This window comes from Temnothorax nylanderi, unplaced genomic scaffold, assembly GCF_030848795.1.
Source record: "Temnothorax nylanderi isolate EJ_2023f unplaced genomic scaffold, tnyl_v1.0 TNYL_tig0261_pilon, whole genome shotgun sequence".
Taxonomy (NCBI): Eukaryota; Metazoa; Arthropoda; class Insecta; order Hymenoptera; family Formicidae; genus Temnothorax; species Temnothorax nylanderi.
Genome location: NW_027249323.1, coordinates 181335 through 199393, shown reverse-complemented (window position 1 = coordinate 199393; position 18059 = coordinate 181335). Strand labels below are relative to the sequence as shown.

Here is an 18059-nt window from a genome sequence, read left to right as displayed (position 1 = left end):
ATTTCTATGAAAATGCATCTAAAACAATATTCTTATAAGCCTAATACTACTAACTTTCCTTTCTTTAATCATACAATAATAACTACCGTGCATATTTAAACAACTAGTTCAAACTTGAAACACGATTTATTATTTGCAAGAATGCAAAATTGAAATAAACAAATGTTCACAATGTGCATAGTTCGTCGATTACGATGTAATAATGCAGTACTGTTGTCAGAAAGAAATAACAAAAGAATAATATACATCATTTAGGTGCAAGCAACCGAAGTGAATTTTGTAGTGTTTGATGTAATAGAAATTAATATACAGCAGAAAAAAACTGTTCAAACAAAACTTTTAAACCGTTCAAACAAAACTTTTAAACTATTCAAACAAAACTTTAAACTTTTACAGATAAAAAAATACACGATATTTCATCAACAGTTCCAAGATTATTTTGAGAAATATTTTAATCAAAGAAAGAATATGTAAAATTTTTAATATTGCAAGAATATGATAGTTATAAAACTAAAGCATTTCCCTTGTATTTTAAATTGTTTTAAATTGTTTCTATTTCAAACTAATATTACAATTTTGCCTTAATCAGATTCAAACGGCAAGTAGAATGAAACATTTTATTACATAATATTACATATTCTTTATACTCTTATAACTCTTCTTTAAGACTATAAGAGTATAACTCTTTATACTCTTATAACTCTTCTTTATAACTCTTGTTTTCACGAAACATTTCGAATATTTTTTATTCTCATCACTATTCTCGCAGTTTTCAGAATTATCATCGTTGTCATCTGAATGAGCCTCGTTATTGTTGCCGGTGTGTCTGTTAATGTTAAATATATCTCTATAATTATCGTTATTTTCGAAATCAAAGTGTTCAGAGTACTCAAAATGATCAGAATTATTAGAAAATTCAGAATGGTGAGGAAGTTCAGAATGATGAAAAAGTTAAGAATAATGAGAAAGTTCAGATTCTTTTTGATTATGAAGAAAATCTGGTATTACGGAACTTTGGCTTTTAACGGAAGCATGTGCTTGCTGAATATGCGACTGATCGAATTCAATTAAAGAATCTGTTGAATTGAGTTCTTCTACAACTTCAACATTCACTTTCTGCCTTTTAACTTTCTTAGAAAGCTTATGAAACGGTGTTTTTTGGCATGTTCTAAAATAAACTGCAAATAAATTTAAATGTTATGTTTACATAAAATACATAGATTTCAAAATATATACTATCTTTACTTTTTAAAAACATTTATTTTTTCAGATTTTCTACTGCACAATCACTATAACAAATGGAATGTTAATGGAAAAAAATATAACTAAATTAATTAAACTAACAGTACAAAATAAACTTATAGGATGGAAGGCTGGCTGATTTTCTCGAGTTATAAAAAGGTCATCAATTTAAATTTAAAAACAAAATCTCGTTTAATTAAACAAATTTTAAATACAATTAACGTTTTACGTTTCGACTTTATATACTTAGTCTTCTTCAGAAACCTGATACATAAGAGATAATACATAAAAAATAATTAAAAAATAAAAAGAAATAAAATTGCTACAAATAAAAAGGATAGAGAACAAAGCCGCATACTTTGGACTGACTTGCCAGAAATGTAGCTAAGATCTACACTATGACATAGTATAGACCTTAGCCACAATTAATGTATATACGAGTTGTCAAAAATAGAATGAAATAAGTCAAGTAATAAAATTGTTACTATTATCTATACTGTTGTTATTATTATCTCAAACGATATTATTTATTATTTGACAGTGTAAAATTGTAATGCATATATTAAAATTACATTAGGGCTAGAATATAAACCAGACCCACAAGAATGAGAGCAATTCCAAGATCTCAAGACGAGAATTAACCAGATCTTACAGGGCGGAATTAAGGAGTCTGGATTACTGATTGAAATCAAAGTAAGAAAAGAAAAGAAAAAAAAGAAAAGAAAAGAGAGGGGGGCCTCTGCTTTTGTCTACGAGATCAATTCTAGGGCTAGAATATAAACCAGAGCCACAAGAATGAGAGCAATTCCAGATCTTAAGACGAGAATTAACCTTGCAGAGCCCCTTGTACTACCACGATCAATGTCGATCTTCCAATATGGCGTCCCAAATGAGAATATCGGAAGGGCCCTGCTCGCTGGACCGGACTCCTCGCCTCAATCCTCCCTCAAGCTCTCCTTTTCCTGGCGGTGAGCTCTCCTTGGGAAGTCGAATCTCGCTCGGTTGGTCTCCAGAATACGTGCCGCTTAGCTCAATCAGTTACGAAAGAAGGAAAACGTACTCGTCTCGTCCGAAGAAACGCAGCAAGAGCGGCCATGACACTGAACAAGAGCGAGGAAGGAGGTGGGGGCGCGTTGAAAGTGGCGACTCACGTGTCGCGCCATCTGAATGAAACGCCCTAAACATCGCTTGGTATTTGGCGTCAATTTGTTCTTAAGTTTTGTTACCAAAATTTGCTCAATATTTGGCATCAATTTGGCGTTAGGTTTAGTCAACAAACTTTAACAGCAATTTGGTGCCAATTTGTTATCAGGTACTACTAAGCTTTGCTCGATATTTGGTATCAATTTGGCGTCAATTGTGTACGCATGTTTTGATACGTATTTGCTAGCAGTTTGTCGACAACATTTGATAAAACAAATTTTGATGCAAATTTGTACCATTTCTGAAACCAAAATTTGTAGCAAGTATTTGGCATTATTTGTTCGAACAGATTTGGCTATCTGGGGTAATATGAGATATTCAGGGTGACGATCATTGCTAGAGTATGAAGGTTATTGTACAGTAATAAAAAGAGAGAAAATACTATGTTAAAGTTAAGGGAAGGTTCATACAAACTTATAAAAGTGTGCTGATGGTGATCGCATGCTCATGCTGGGCGCACACTGGTTTCGATTTTGCATGAAGCTCATTTTTTTACATTTTCTAATTTTCAGAAAAATTAATATTTAAATTAGATTTTACATTTCAGCATCATAAAGCTTATTAAATTCCCTTCAAAATGACCTACTACATTTTTCAATTCTGTCCATAGACTTCCGATAATCACACAAGATGTGGTGTCTCATAATAGGGGACTTTCCTTTACTTTTTTCAATAGCTTCCTAAGATATGTAATGTCTTAAAACTTAAAATTTTTCTTGAACTTACTCATTGATCGTTTCCCCCTGTACCCTTCATATATTATATAGATGTGTATAAGGGGGAGACGTAGTGGACGAGTTGGCCCGGAGTGGAGAGGAGTAAGAAAAGGGTTTTGAGAGAAGGTAAAGAGTAAGGGAAGATGAAGTAGGGTGGCGGAGCTTGTTAAGGAGGTTCGGAGGAAGCCGTGAAAGTGGAGGAAAAGTCGAGGATAGCGTGGTTGAAGAGTAGTGATGAGAGAAAGTAAGGGAACGCTTGAGAGGTTAGGATGAGAAGCAGGAAGATAAAGGGGCCAGGTTACACGATGAGGAAGCTGAGCGAGTTGGCAGCATGGAGTTTCGATCGAGCGATCGATCGACCTGTCGCGAGACAGAGGGATTGTCGATGGTGGCGCGGCAGGTGCGAAACGGAGTAGGGAGTCATCGAGACGGGTCGATGGATCGAACGATCGAAGGGGCCGGCCATATAGACAGGTGATAGAAGGAGAAGGAGAGAAAGCGACGAGGAAGGGAGTAGATTAAGGGTGAAGATGGACGAGGATAAATTGGTGGATACGAGGAGGGTAAGAGAGAGAGAGGAGCAGGAAAGGAGAAAGAAGAGGAGAGAGGAGAAATGTAGGAGTTTGAAGGGGACGGAGGAGAGTCTGTTCGGAAGGGTTAAAGGTAAAGGCGGAGGTGAAAGAGGTAAGCGAGGAGAGAGGAGAAATGGAGGAGTTAGAAGGGGACGGAGGAGGACGAGATTACGGAAAGGATGGAGGAGAGTCTGTTTGGAAGAGTTAAAGGTAAAGGCGGAGGTAAAAGAGAGTGAAGGTGGAATAAGGAGGGAAGGCGGCGAGCGAGAGGATGGAAAGAGACGGAAGGAAAAGGAAAGAGCAGTGGCAGAAAGGAAGGAAGTAAAGAGGTGGCTGAAGCAAGGGAGGCGGAAGGAGACGGCCGGATGGAAGACAAAGGGAGGGGAAATGAAATATAAGGTCGCAAGGGAAGATGATGTTATAACACAGTTTATTTTCAGAGAGAAGGTGGAATAAGGAGTGAAGGCGGCGAACGAGAGGAGGGAGAGAGACGGAAGGAAAGGGGAAGAGCATTGGCAGAAAGAAGGGTAGCAAAGAGGTGGTTGAAGTAAGGGAGGCGGAAGGAGATGGACGGATGGAAGACGAAGGGAGGTGAAATGAAATGTAAGGTCGCAAAGGAGGGGAAAGGAATTGTAAGGTCGTGTGGAGAAGGAGATCACGAGAAGGATGGAGGAGAAACGGACGAGGACGAAGTTCAGGGGAAGAAAGGAGGAGAGAAGGTAGAATAAAATAGAGGGGTGTGGTGAGCGTGAGGAGGGTGAGAGACGGAGGGAAAGGAGAGCAGTGGTGGATAGGAGGGAAGCGGAGAGGTGGCTGAGGGAAACGGACGAGGACAGGGAACAGTTGAGACAGGAAGGAGGAAGGCGAAGGTACGCGGAACCGGAGGAAGCAGAAGAAGATAAACAGAGGGATGAAGGAAGAGGGGGGAGGGAGAGGGAAATAGAATGAATTGTAAGGTCGCATATGGCCAGGGCGTGTAAGGGAGTGATTTGTAAGAGGTTTGGGTACGTTCCTCATAAAAAAAAAAACGCCTTGTAAACCCTACGGGGATACACAATAAATCTACATACATATAGATGTGTATATTTTATATATACATATTTATATACAGAGTGTCTCGGGTTTTACCCGACAAACTGCGGGAACATATTCTACAAGTAAAAATAAGAAAAAAATGTTATGTGAAATTTGGCTAGAAATGCTTTATTACAAAGTTATAAATCCTAACAAAAAGTCTTTACAAAAGAAAAAAAATACGCCAAGTACATAACAAACCAAAGTATATATGGAGGGGTAAAAGTCATAGTGGTGTAAGTCAAATTTTTTAAAATTTTTTCTCGCGTGCATAGATGCAATCTATACAATATATAAATTGCATCTATGCACACAAAAAAATATTTTTAAAAATTTGACTTACACCACTGTGGTTTTTACCCCTCCATATGTAGATTTTGGAAAAAATAGATGTCTAAAATTAACTTTGTTCAAAAATAGACGTAAGATCAATGCAATTAACCAAGTACATAATATATAGTATCAATGTTATAATCTGAATTACAATTCTTAGTACTGCTATCTATATATTAAGTAAAAAGTACTTAGCTCTCTCATTTACACTTTGTTGTATTAATTCGTTGGTTCTCTGCATGTATATTAAAAATAAACGCTGAAATATCCAGGTGAGAAGTTAAGGAAAAACTTAATATCGAGACTCAAAAACTTGGCGTGCCCTGGGCATATTGAAATACATTCAAACTTATGATAAATAAATATACAATATATGTATAATAAATTTATGTATGCTAATTCTTTGAATGAAAAGAGCAGCACAAAGAAAAATGTTAAATTTAACATTAAAACTAAGATATAGAACTCTAATAACTCACTAAATATTATAATATAAATTATAATATGCTGTTACATGTTGCACAGAATGCAACAATAGATTTAATTCATATCCTAATTACAAATTTTTTTCATTGTCCTAATAGTGTAGGATTTTTCCGGAGGGATTTTTGAATGAAGAGATTTTTTCCGGGGAGATTTCTTCCTAGAACCATAGTATAGACATACATATTCAATAATGTTTATAAAAACTAATAGCATTCTTAACATTTATAGTGAAGGTCAATTTATTTATTTGGGCACGCCAAGTTTTTGAGTCTCGATGTTAAGTTTTTCCTTAACTTCTCACCTGGATATTTCAGCGTTTATTATTAATATAGGTACATGCAGAGAACCAACGAATTAATACAACAAAGTGTAAATGAGAGAGCTGAGTACTTTTTACTTAATATATAGATAGCAGTACTAAAAATTGTAATTTAGATTATAACATTGATACTATATATTATGTACTTGGTTAATTGCATTGATCTTACGTCTATTTTTGAACGAAGTTAATTTTAGACATCTATTTTGTCCAAAATCTACATATATACTTTGGTTTGTTATGTACTTGGCGTATTTTTTTTCTTTTGTAAAAACTTTTTGTTAGGATTTCACTACTTTTTGTAGAAATTAATAATATACAAATTTGTATTATTTTATATACTAATTGGCATATGTTTTTTCTTACATTGGTAATGTCCTTTTATTGGAATTTTATTGTCTTTTGTGGAAATTATTTATGTTTTGTAATATTATAGAAATTAATATTAAATCTTATTACACTTTTTCAGCAAAGAAAATGTATGCGTTTTTTATATTTTGAAGCCAACTGCATTTGTTTACTTGAGAATTATGAATTAAAATTTATTCCGAGCCCTCAGCACGCACAATGTTTGTACAATGTTCATTAGTTATACCAGAGAGAAACCTCTCAGAGAGAGGTTTCTCTCTGGTTATACCATGATGGAACTTTTATCATAATGGATGATTACACTGATAATTGGAGAAAAACATTTATTTAACATCTATTTCACATTAATTTAATATTTATGTTACATAAATTTTTTTTGCAATAATGATTTAAAAAGACATCTATTTAACATTTGTTCGACATTAATTTAATATTTATTTACTTTACATTAATTATTTATTTGCAATAATAATTCAGAAAACATTAATTTAACGTTTATTTGACATTAATTTAATATTTATTTTACATTAATTATTTATTTGCAATAATAATTTTAAAAAACATTTATATTTAACATTTATTTAATATTAATTTAATATTTATATTACATGAATTTTTCATTTGCAATAACATAATAATTTTCCAAATATATATATATATATATATATATATATATATATATATGGGGCATTCCACGCCAATTCGCGAAGGGTCAAACCCCGACCTTTTTATTTTTGATGGCGGCTCGTTTTTTAGCAGGTCTTTACGAGTACTATACCCATGTAAGAGCGTTTCTATAATAAATGTAGCGTTTCCGAAATAGAGCCTGCGCAAAATGAGGACTGCAAGATTTTCAATGAATTTTTTCGCCTATTAGACAACGTCTAAGAAAAAAATTCATTCAACATAAAATAACGCTATTTCAATCATGTTTTTTAAAAAAATTACTCAAAATTTTTATAATAATATTGTTAAACAAATAGAGTAAAAAACACAAAAAATTTGAATATCTTAAAAACCCCATTTTCTATTTTTTTTTTAATTTATAAGGAATATTCTGGGGAGTATTAGAAAAATTTTAAGACCGGTCCGAAGTTGCGCAGAAAATTTGGGAATTTTTATAGATTTTTTTGTAAGGCAGACAGAGGTACCATGCACGGAGAGAATTTTCTCTTAAAATTTACCCTGAAATTATGGGAATCAACAAAATATGCGTGTGAAATTTCATTTCGATTCCGTATGGTGATTGCTCGGAATACAATCTGGGGGTATTCTGTGGTCTGTAGACTCAATAAAAAATTTTTAATTCTAATTTTTTAAATAATAATTGTCAAGTTGTCGAAATAATGATTAGGGAATGATTTTTTGGGTTCTTTACGATCGTCACAAGAGTGAATTGGATCGGAATATATTCTCACAGATATGTATTGCCTGTGGTCACTATAAATATAATTCTAAGTCACATGGTACAAGAATATCTGTCAGCCCTTAGGAAAATTTACTTAAAGGTCTTTAAAGTTACTTAAAGTATTTTAAAGTATTATAAAGTATACTAGCCGTAATAATAGTATACTAATAGTATAATAGTAGACTAATAGTATACTGACAGCCGAACGTAAAGTTTTCTTTAAGTTATTAACCTCAATAAAAACTTTATAAGCAAGTCGCAAATATACTTTAAATTTACTTTTAACAAACGTAATACTTATAATAGTATATTGTGCACCAAGGGGCGAAAGTAGCGTTTTTTAGACGAGTGTGAAGTTTGCCGCCCGAGCCGAAGGCGAGGGCGGCAAATCACACGAGTCTGAAAAAGCTTTTGTCCCGAGGTGCACACGATATTTTTCACAATACCTTTACGGAAAGTTCGACTTCCATGCCTAGAGAGAGGCGAGAGCGGTCAATTTCACGCCAAGGCGGCATAGCGGGCGGAAAGTAACCACTTTCCTCCCTAGGGAGAAAAGTGACCACTTTCCTCCCTGTTTAGCGGGTGGAAAGTGGTCACTTTCCGCCCTAGGGAGGAAAGTGGTTACTTTCCGCCCGCTATGCCGCCTTGGCGTGAAATTGACCGCTTTTGCCCCTCTCTACAGGCATGGAAAGTCGAACTTTCCGTGTAGGTGTTGTGAAAATATACTTTAACTTTACTTTTTATAAAGGTAATACTTAAAGCTGATTTTAACTTATGCGTGTTGTTTCAACAGTATACTTAAAAAGACAAGTTCCCTTTTTCACCACACTTGCACCACACGAGACATTAAGAAATATTATACCATATATCCAATTCAAAATTTTATTACTCTTTTTAAACTGAATTTGTTTCTTAAGATGATTTTTGAAAAATTATATATTTGCGCTGGTTATGACATATGTAGACTATATATAACACTTACATCAAATTAAGAAGTAGTCTACCACGTAAGGCAGTTGGCTCACGATCCAGAGGTCCCGAGTTCGAATCCCACCAAGGTAAGTGTGTTTTTCAAATACGAGAAAATATTTATAATCATAGACTGCATCTTAAGAAACAAATTTAGTTATAAAATAGTAATAAAATTTCGAAATAAATAATTTTTTTGTATTCCGGGTGAATATCGGAAATCAGTGTCCTCTAGTATTAAAAGGACTGCAATCTTAAGTCTAGTGTCTCATGGTTAGAGGATATTCCTCTAGATTTTAAAATATCTTCTTGAGACCGTATTTCAGAGGAAAATCCTCTAAAATCAAGCGGGAGCCACTAAATGACAGAATATTTTTTTTGGGGTGATTAATAGTAATTGCATGAGTTAACTTAAAGTAACATTTAAAGTATATTATAGAAATACTTAAAGTTTGGTTCGAAATCACTTCTAGTTTATCAATAGTTTATCAATAGTAATTTCTTTGGTAAACTTTCTAGTTTATTTTAAGTTTTTTTAAGTAAATTTTCCTAAGGGAGGTTTTAGAAATGTTGATTAGGGGATGATTTTTGAGGGTTTGTTACGATCATCATAAGGTTGAATTGGATCAAAATATTCTGATAGAATTTTATGGCCTTTAGTTACCATAAATACAATTTGTAGTTAAGTAGTATAAGAATAATTACAAATTTTCCAGCATAATAGCGTTAAGGGTTGATTCATTAGGGTTGTATTTCATTGGCTTGGAGGTGAATTTATTCGGCATATATTCTGCAAGAATTCCAGAATGTCTGAATCTTAGTAAAAAAAATATAACATGACTTATTGTCTAAAAAGAATTCCAAAGTTGTTGATATGATTTTTAGGGGATGATTTTTAAGGGCTGATTTTGATCATCATGGGTGTGAATTTGATCAAAATACATTCTGATAGAATTCTATGGCCTGTAGACTTAATAAAAAAGTTTTATATTTAATTGCCTGTGAATAATTGCCCAGTTGTCTAAATGATGTGTAGGGGATGATTTTTATTGATTGGTTATGATCCTTATGGAAGTGAATTTGATTGAAATATATTCTGAAAGAATTTCACGGCCCGTGAACTCTATTTAAATTTTTTTACTCTATTTGTTTTAGAATAATTGTCAATTTGTCGAAATGATGATTCAGGGGTGGTTTTGAAGGGTGGATTTTGATTATAATGGGGGGTAACGTCTGGAAACTATTTAATTGGATGTCATAAACCATTTTGTTTCAAAGTTGCATCGAATTTGATAGAAACTGCTAAGATTTTAGATGTTATTTGCATACTTTCCTATTTTTTAGGGTGGTTTGAGCGATATTTTGGTCATACTGCCCCACCCTTGAATGTAAATAAAAATCGGCATACGGCATCCAAAAATTGAGTTTTCGACGGAAATTTTGAGATCTCGCAAAGCATTTTATCTTCAAAAATAAAATGTGCAGAGGGGTGGCTATTTTGAGAAAGAATGCCCCATATATATATATATATATATATATATATATATGGATGTGTTGTAAAGATCATGTTCCAGAATAATAATGAAAAAGTTACTAACAAACAAAGTTGGTAATTGAAATGGTTGTGCTCCTTATGTCTCGCTTAAATATACCAAAGTTTGCCTCAATATTATCATGTAAGAAATAGCTGTATTGTTATATGTGTAACAATATACAATATAGTTTATTTTAATTAATTCACTCAAATTTCAAAAGTCGTAAGTTTAAGAAGAAAATTTGCTAGACAAGAGTTGTTTAGTGTTGTGAGGGTCATTTGAGGATGACCTTTGTTTGACCTTGGGTCAAGGTTAAAGCACTATTTCAAGGTCGACTTTATTTTTCCAAATATTACGCTTTCAAATCTTGATTTGGGGGGTTTATCGATGTTTTTATTGTTATGCAATTCGGGGTGACTTATTTTCGCGTTCGTACCAATGATATATCTCTTATATGAAATACATCTTGTGACGAGCTGACAGCTCAAGACGCCATATTAGGATAAAAGTAGATAAGGAAATCTGTATTTCCGTAATTTTTTCTCCTTTTCTATATAAAATCGGAGTTACCCCGAATTATTAATGTATGTACTGCAATTCTGGAAAAGGATTTTTAATTCTGTCAAGTTAATACGACGCTACGTCACAGCAACAAATGCCGGTAAAACAGACGGCTCCAACATCACCTTAAGGGGATCCTATAGTGGCAGTAGTTACCGACATTTTTTTATTACAAGAAATCTTTGAATTGGCTTTACAGAATTGCAAAATTCTTTTACAGAATTAAAGTACGCACAAAAATCTACCCCGCGACATACGATTTCATATCGGGAACGAAAAAAAATTAAAAATTTTACTAATTTGGGCACATACAGCTGTCACCTGACGACAATAACAAAAATACTGCAGTTTATATATATACATATAATGACACCCAGGCGGGGTAGGGACAACATGTAGGAACAATATTGTGTAAATAGAACTAAGATTCAACGCCTAGAAAAAAAGATTTTCTCTAATAAAGTTTTATTAAGCAAAAGCACATTCAGGTTGATAGGATAAGCAGTATTGCGTGTAGCGAGAGATGGCGCAGCAATCGAACAAGGACAGATATAGATATATAACATAGAAAACAGGATTAAAAATGTTGACATTATCGACATCGAGGAAGTTCGGCCTTCACTATAGGATCCCCTTAAGGGCTGCACACAAGGAAAGAAATAGGGAACATGAAACAGGGAATAGAGGAACAGCTTAATATTAATATATGCATTGTGTAGGTACATGGCATATAAAATGTAGAATAAAATTTCATTACTGTTTCTTAGCACTATTCCTCTGTTCGTCTATTCTGTGTTAATAAATCACATATGTTAATAAAATTCATATATTAATATTGAACTGTTCCCTATTCTCTGTTCCCTGTTCCCTATTCCTTTCATTGTGCGCAGCCCTCCCTTACGAAAAAGTAGTACTAGCAACCAGTACTCAGTACTGAGTGATCAGTACTCGTAGTATTGAGAGTATTAGTATGTTAATACTCATGAATACTGCAGAATGGTCAGTACTGTGTCTGTCAGTGCTTACAGTACTGGCAGTACTACAAGCAATAATACTCATTAGTACTTCAAAGTATTGAAGTGGTCAGTACTTTATCAGATTAATATTCGGAGTACTATCATGATAGTACTGCCAGTACTGTAAGAACTAATAGGCACAGTACTGACCATTCTGCAATATTCATGAGTATTAACATACTAATACTGTCAATACTACGAGTACTAATCACTCAGTACTGAGTACTGATTGCTAGTACTACTTTTTCGTAACGTATCTTGGAAATACTAAATTAATAAAATACTAAATTGACACACTGAACTATGAATATGACGTTATTTTGATATCATCTTGACTTTTTGTTCTACTTGGATATATAGTATTGCGCAAGTACTGCGCCTGTACTACACGTTAGTATCCCACGAGTATTCGATAAGTACTAAAAGAGTACTGGAGGGAGTACTGGGGGGAGTACTGGAGAAAGTATTGGAGGGAGTACTAGAGGAAGTACACTGAAGGGAGTACTGAATGAGTATTGGATGATTACTGGGAAGGAGTACTGACAAAGTCAGTATGGTCGAATTTAATAGTACTTTGAGTACTTATGTCTCCAGTACTTTCACCAATACTTTTTCCAGTATTAAAACCAGTACTACTTTTTCATAAGGGCTTAACTGCGCTAAAATTCGAAAGAGAAAGAATCATGATTTTTCCAACGGTCAACGTACAAGGTGAAATGCTCCTCAGCCTTATTACATTTAAGAACTACTTGGAATTGGGTATGATTTATTTTCGTAATTTGTATAAAAAGAACTGTGTTATATTATCAGTGATCGGCAAAAAAATTTTATTATTTATTTTTTAAATATCAAAGCAATCATTAATAAGCAAAAATACAGTATTAAGTACTAAGAAAAAAAAAAGAATTTTTAATTTATTTTTATTTATCAAGCAATATGTAAACAATTTCAAAAAAAGATTATTTCTACAAAAATTGTTTTTTTTTTCTCTATTTCTAAAAAATAATAATGGAAAAGAAATAATTTTTAATTTTCCAAAAAATTAGTAATTAAATATTTTCTAATTTTTCAAAAAATTAACAATTAAATAATAGTATATTGTGCACGAAGGGGCGAAAGTAGCGTTTTTCAGACGAGTGTGAAGTTTTCCGCCCGAGCCGAAGGCGAAGGCGATACACTTATTTCACACGTTAATGATAAAGCGGAAAATTGTTCTAAGGATACCATTATTATTTAGACAACTAAAAAAATAATTGTGCACGAAAAATTACAGCAAATAAAAAATTTAAATGCGGATTTGAATGTAAATTTTCAGTACGAAAAAATTGTATAGTATAGTTAACTTCATCGTTTCCTTTCTCCTGCAACTGATATATTCCTAAAAACGGATACTTTACAAATCAATAAATGCTAATTTTCTAAAAAATTAGTAATATATTTCTTAACAATTACTAACTGTTTAAGGAACAAATAATATACTTTTTAAAAGCTACTAATTTTTCAAAAAATGAGAAATATTTTTTTCTGAACGAGTAATTTTTTAAAAAACCGACAGTCTATTTTAATATAATTGGCAATTTTTTAAATCATGAGCAATATATTTATGATTATTTTTTAATTTCTCATACAAAGTATGATTATTCTAATCAATTAATAATTATTTTACATTTAGAGCTTAGTATTTTATTAATTACCAATTTTTTGTTAATTAAAATTAAAAACATTCAAATATTTTATTTTTGATTAATTGAAAATAATCGCCGATATCATTTCTAAAAACAGAATTTTTGCCGATCACTGGTTATTACGTACATCAGGAATTTTTTACGAAGAAGATAATTTAAGGTAAACGCACCTACTTGTGACCCTGATCATATCTGTGACCACTCGCGGACTTTTATTAAACTAGTCAGAAGTTTTAAGTAATTCATCTTCGAAAAGCATGTTTATCATGTTTTGCGATTAATAAGCCACAATTTGATATAAGGTTTTAGTGATATTTGACTAATAAATACTCGTGAAAATATGACATAAGGCGCTCGTGTCGATACCAGTGGCAGGTCGAGCGCATGTTTATCGACGGCGATAGTAGATCTGGCGTTTGTCACGACACAGTTAGGGCCAAAGCACATATGACAGTCGTAGTCGTGGACGTAAGTAACGCACAAGCTTTGGCGTATCCTGATTTGTCGGGTCGAGGACTACGACCGTCGTATATCGCTACGCCATGTTATGTGCTTTGGCCCTAACGCACAAGCTTTGGCGTATCTTAAGGGGATCCTAAAGCCGTCTGTAATACCTACACTCGTACTTTAACAATATTTGCTTTGTATAAAAATTCTACAACTTGATGTTACAAAATGAGGGTGCAGGTCCATTCAGTAGACATCAAGGAATATCATACCGTTTGTAGAATTAGGCTGAGACTCCAAACAAAAAAGTTAAACAAAAAGTACGATTACGTGAACGTAAAGGTCTTTCTAAATCGTACTTTTCGTTTAACTTTTTTGTTTGGAGTCTCAGCCTAATTCTACAAACGGTATGATATTTCTTGATGTCTACTGAATGGACCTGCACCCTCATTTTGTAACATCAAGTTGTAGAATTTTTATACGAAGCAAATATTGTTAAAGTACGAGTGTAGGTATTACAGACGGCTTTAGGATCCCCTTAAGGACGTTCTCCGGTCCTTATTAGAGATGGGCGATTATAATCGATTTTAACGAAAATCGATTATATTTTTGTCATAATCGATTATTTTTATTCGATTATTTGTGAACCGATTAATCGATTATTTTAGCCTGCTGCATCGGGCTATGTCGATTATTGTCATTGGCCGGATTCACCGGATTGGCCCGAGGTCCAACCGCCTGATTGGCCGGTTGCGGTCACGTAGACGCAGTGAACGCAGTCTATCTTATCTATCCCGCGATTTCCGCGGGTAAATTTACATTGCAGAGCACGTGAACAAGTGAAGTCATGTAATTTCTTTTTGTCGTTCTTTTTGGCTTTCGCATATAAATTTTATAATATTGTCTGTTGTCATTATTGTCATACTCATATACTCATACGTGTCAATACTGTCAATGTCAATGTGTGATACTCGAAACTCTCGAAAGGTAAGAAATAAGAATTTTACAAATATAATAATTAAGAATAATAAGAATTTCCTTGTACAATACAAATAAATGACGACATATGAATTTAAGCAAATCCTAACCTGGTAACAGTGGTAACCTGTCACTTGACAAGCTAATCGACATCCGCAACTGCAAAGATTCGGAATATTTCGGAATTAGATATTGGAGATGGATTCTATAGCGTCATCAAGTTCGTCATATGCAAACACCGAACGAGCCGAATCTCTACAATCATCTTGTTCGTTTTATGATCTCGGAAAATCTCAGTATGTTAATCGAGTTATTAAATTATGAGTATTATGACCGATCTATTTTTATTTTATTTTAAATGAGCTTTATTTATATGATATATTGTACAAAAGTAATTGTTATTGTCTTATTCTAGTCCTGATTGTCCTGAATTAGGCACAAATAAAACTACTAACCAACTTAATACTGGTGAATCTCAAAATCAAGATCAAAACCCACGTATCCAGTCAGACGATTCACAACAAACAGTGACGAGAGACAGAGTAAACGCTTACGCTCAGTAAGTTATACCAGTTAGATCGTTAGATGTGAGATTTGATTTGCCACAATATTTTTATTTACGTATTTCTTATTGAATCCTCACAGGAAATCTGCAAAAGATACAGGCAAAGCTGCAAAGAGCGAAGTATGGCAGTACTATACAAAGATAGATAGTATATCGGCACGATGCAACATTTGTATGAAACCTATTATGAACAGAGGCAACACAACCAATTTGATGCAGCACCAAAGGCGCTCTCATTGGATGCATGTACCCTCATTACCGTCAACAAGGAAACGTACGAGCCAAACAGCTTCATTCTCTTCAGCTTCAGAAGATGTTTTGATGACCCACCACCAAAAGTCCAACGTCTCCAGACGCCGGCGAAATCAATTAAATCCCAGAAGATCGACAAAGTGTTCTGGAGAATAAGCTCATTTCAAGGTAAGGTTATTTGTATATATGATCAGATACATTTATAATCTGTGCGCTCATGTTCAAAAATGAATATACTCTGCCTTTTTCTTTACACATTGTATTTAGATTGCAATGATTACATTCATCTATTTTCTACTTATTTTTACTTATAATAATTGTATGTTGTAGATGGGGGTTTATCTGCTGCTAAGATAACCAACGCGATTCTTTTCATGATCGCCGCCGACAACTGTCCTCTATCGATCGTGGAAAACAGAGGATTCAGAGCGCTCATGAAGACTACGTCCCCGCTCTACAACATTCCTAGTCGGAAAACCATCACAAAAGAAATAGAGTTAAGGTACCACCAGATGAAGAACGCGTTTCGAGATAATATAACCGCCGCTACTACTCACACGTTGACATGCGACATATGGACAGATACAAGCAATCAAAGTTACCTTGGGATCACCGATCATTACTTGACGACAGAGCTCGAGATAAAGAACGGTTGTTTGGCCGTATTACCACTGAACGAGCGTCACACCGCGGATTATATATCGCGAAATTTACGAGATTGTCTCGAATCATTTGGTATAAAAACGTCCAATGTTACGGCGATGGTTACCGATAATGGCGCGAATATTAAAAAGGCAGCTATCGACACATTTGGTGCTTCGAAGCACATACTGTGTTTCGCGCACACCCTATCCCACGTAGTACCAAGCGTCATGAGACGTCTACCGGAAGTCGAGAGTATCTTTACTCGCGTAAAAAGCATAGTGACGATAACAAAAAGGAGCGTTGTTGCGGCCGATGAATTGAAACGGCTCCAAATTTGTAACGGGAAGACAGAGGGCACGGCTTTAAAGATGAAGCAAGATGTACCTACGCGTTGGAATTCGTCATTTTATATGATCGAAAGATTCCTTGATCTCCGCGAATATATTTATCCGGTTCTAATGAAATGCCCGACTGCCCCAGAAATGTTAACGCGGGAGCAAATCCAAGTTCTCGAAGATTGCGTACTACTTTTACGACCGATTGAAAATGTAATTACCGAAATCAGCGGCGAAACATATCCGACAGGCAGTATGGCTATCCCAATAATTCGATGCATGGAGATTGCATTGAACAACTGCAAACCCGTGACGAAAATCGGACAAAATATGAAATCGAAAATCATAGCTAAAGTTGAGGATAAGTTTAAAGAAATCGAAATGTGCGAATTATTGGCAATATCAACAATTCTTGATCCACGTTTAAAAAAAATTCATTTTCGATCTGCGTTGACGGCATCAAACGCTATTGCAAACATAAATGAAGAGATGAAATCGACTAGCTCTCATCCCGCGATAAGCGTTGCGCCGAACCCGAAACCTTCAGAAAGCTTTACTCACTCAATAAGCGTATGGGACTTTCACGACAATTTGGTCGCCAATGATATGCAGTCAAACAGCGATTCTTCAGAACTTCACCTCGAATTGCGTCAGTACCTCAACCAGTCCGTTATCTCGAGACAAGAAAATCCAATTGAATATTGGCAAAACGTGAAAAACGCGTTTCCAAAACTGCACGTTTTAGCAGTAAAATACTTAAATGTCATCGCGACCTCAGTTTCATCAGAGCGTTTGTTTTCGAAGGCTGGGGAATTGAAAACAGAACGGCGCAACAGATTGTCGGGTAAGCGACTCAATATGCTGCTATTCCTAGGGTCATTATCCGAAAAAGACTGGGGGCTCGCATAGCTACGCTTGCAACTCACGCCTCAATTTCCCTTGTAGTACAAAGTACAAGGCTTGTAATTGTATGCCTTGTATGTTTATATCTAGTTTTGTTTTTGGCTGTGCTAAATACTTTAGTTAGCTTTATTGTATTCTCATAAATTTGTAAACGTTCTATTAACGTACAGTCAACAGTGTAAACATTTTCTGTATCCTGTTGTACTTGTACATTGTACAAGTTGTACATCGTTAGTAACGATTCGTTACTAAACGTGATGGGAATGTATGATTGTATGAATTTTTATTTGTCCTGATTCCTATCCTAATTTCTTTCCATTTTATTTTTGTTTATTTGGAGAATTGGAGATGCTCAGGTACAGTATGCTTTATTCAATTATGTGTTTGTTTATTTAAACTGTTTACTAAATATGTTTTGATTTATATTACAGATATCTGTACGGGCC

The 18059-nt window shown here is 34.3% G+C and overlaps 1 protein-coding gene and 1 long non-coding RNA gene across 2 annotated transcripts; one reads left to right on the top strand and one right to left on the bottom strand.

Annotated features, from left to right (window-relative positions):
* Positions 1 to 598: 598 nt before the first annotated feature.
* On the bottom strand, positions 599 to 2682 carry LOC139780072 (uncharacterized). Its single transcript, XR_011720103.1, has 2 exons — positions 1014 to 2682; positions 599 to 826 (listed from the first exon to the last, which is right to left on the bottom strand). It is a non-coding gene; the product is annotated as an uncharacterized lncRNA (long non-coding RNA).
* Positions 2683 to 15639: 12957 nt separating this feature from the next.
* On the top strand, positions 15640 to 17619 carry LOC139780070 (E3 SUMO-protein ligase ZBED1-like). The gene is made up of 2 exons (XM_071718585.1): positions 15640 to 15898; positions 16061 to 17619. Exons 1-2 carry the CDS (start codon positions 15640 to 15642, stop codon positions 17617 to 17619), a joined length of 1818 nt encoding a protein of 605 aa, XP_071574686.1.
* The last annotated feature ends 440 nt before the right edge of the window (positions 17620 to 18059 follow it).

Excerpts from the sequence above, each read along its gene's own strand:
- LOC139780070 (XM_071718585.1), top strand. The coding sequence starts at position 15,640 with ATGCAACATTTGTATGAAACCTATTATGAACAGAGGCAACACAACCAA. Across the intron at positions 15,899-16,060 it reads GAGAATAAGCTCATTTCAAG|ATGGGGGTTTATCTGCTGCT; the intron begins GTAAGGTTATTT and ends TGTATGTTGTAG.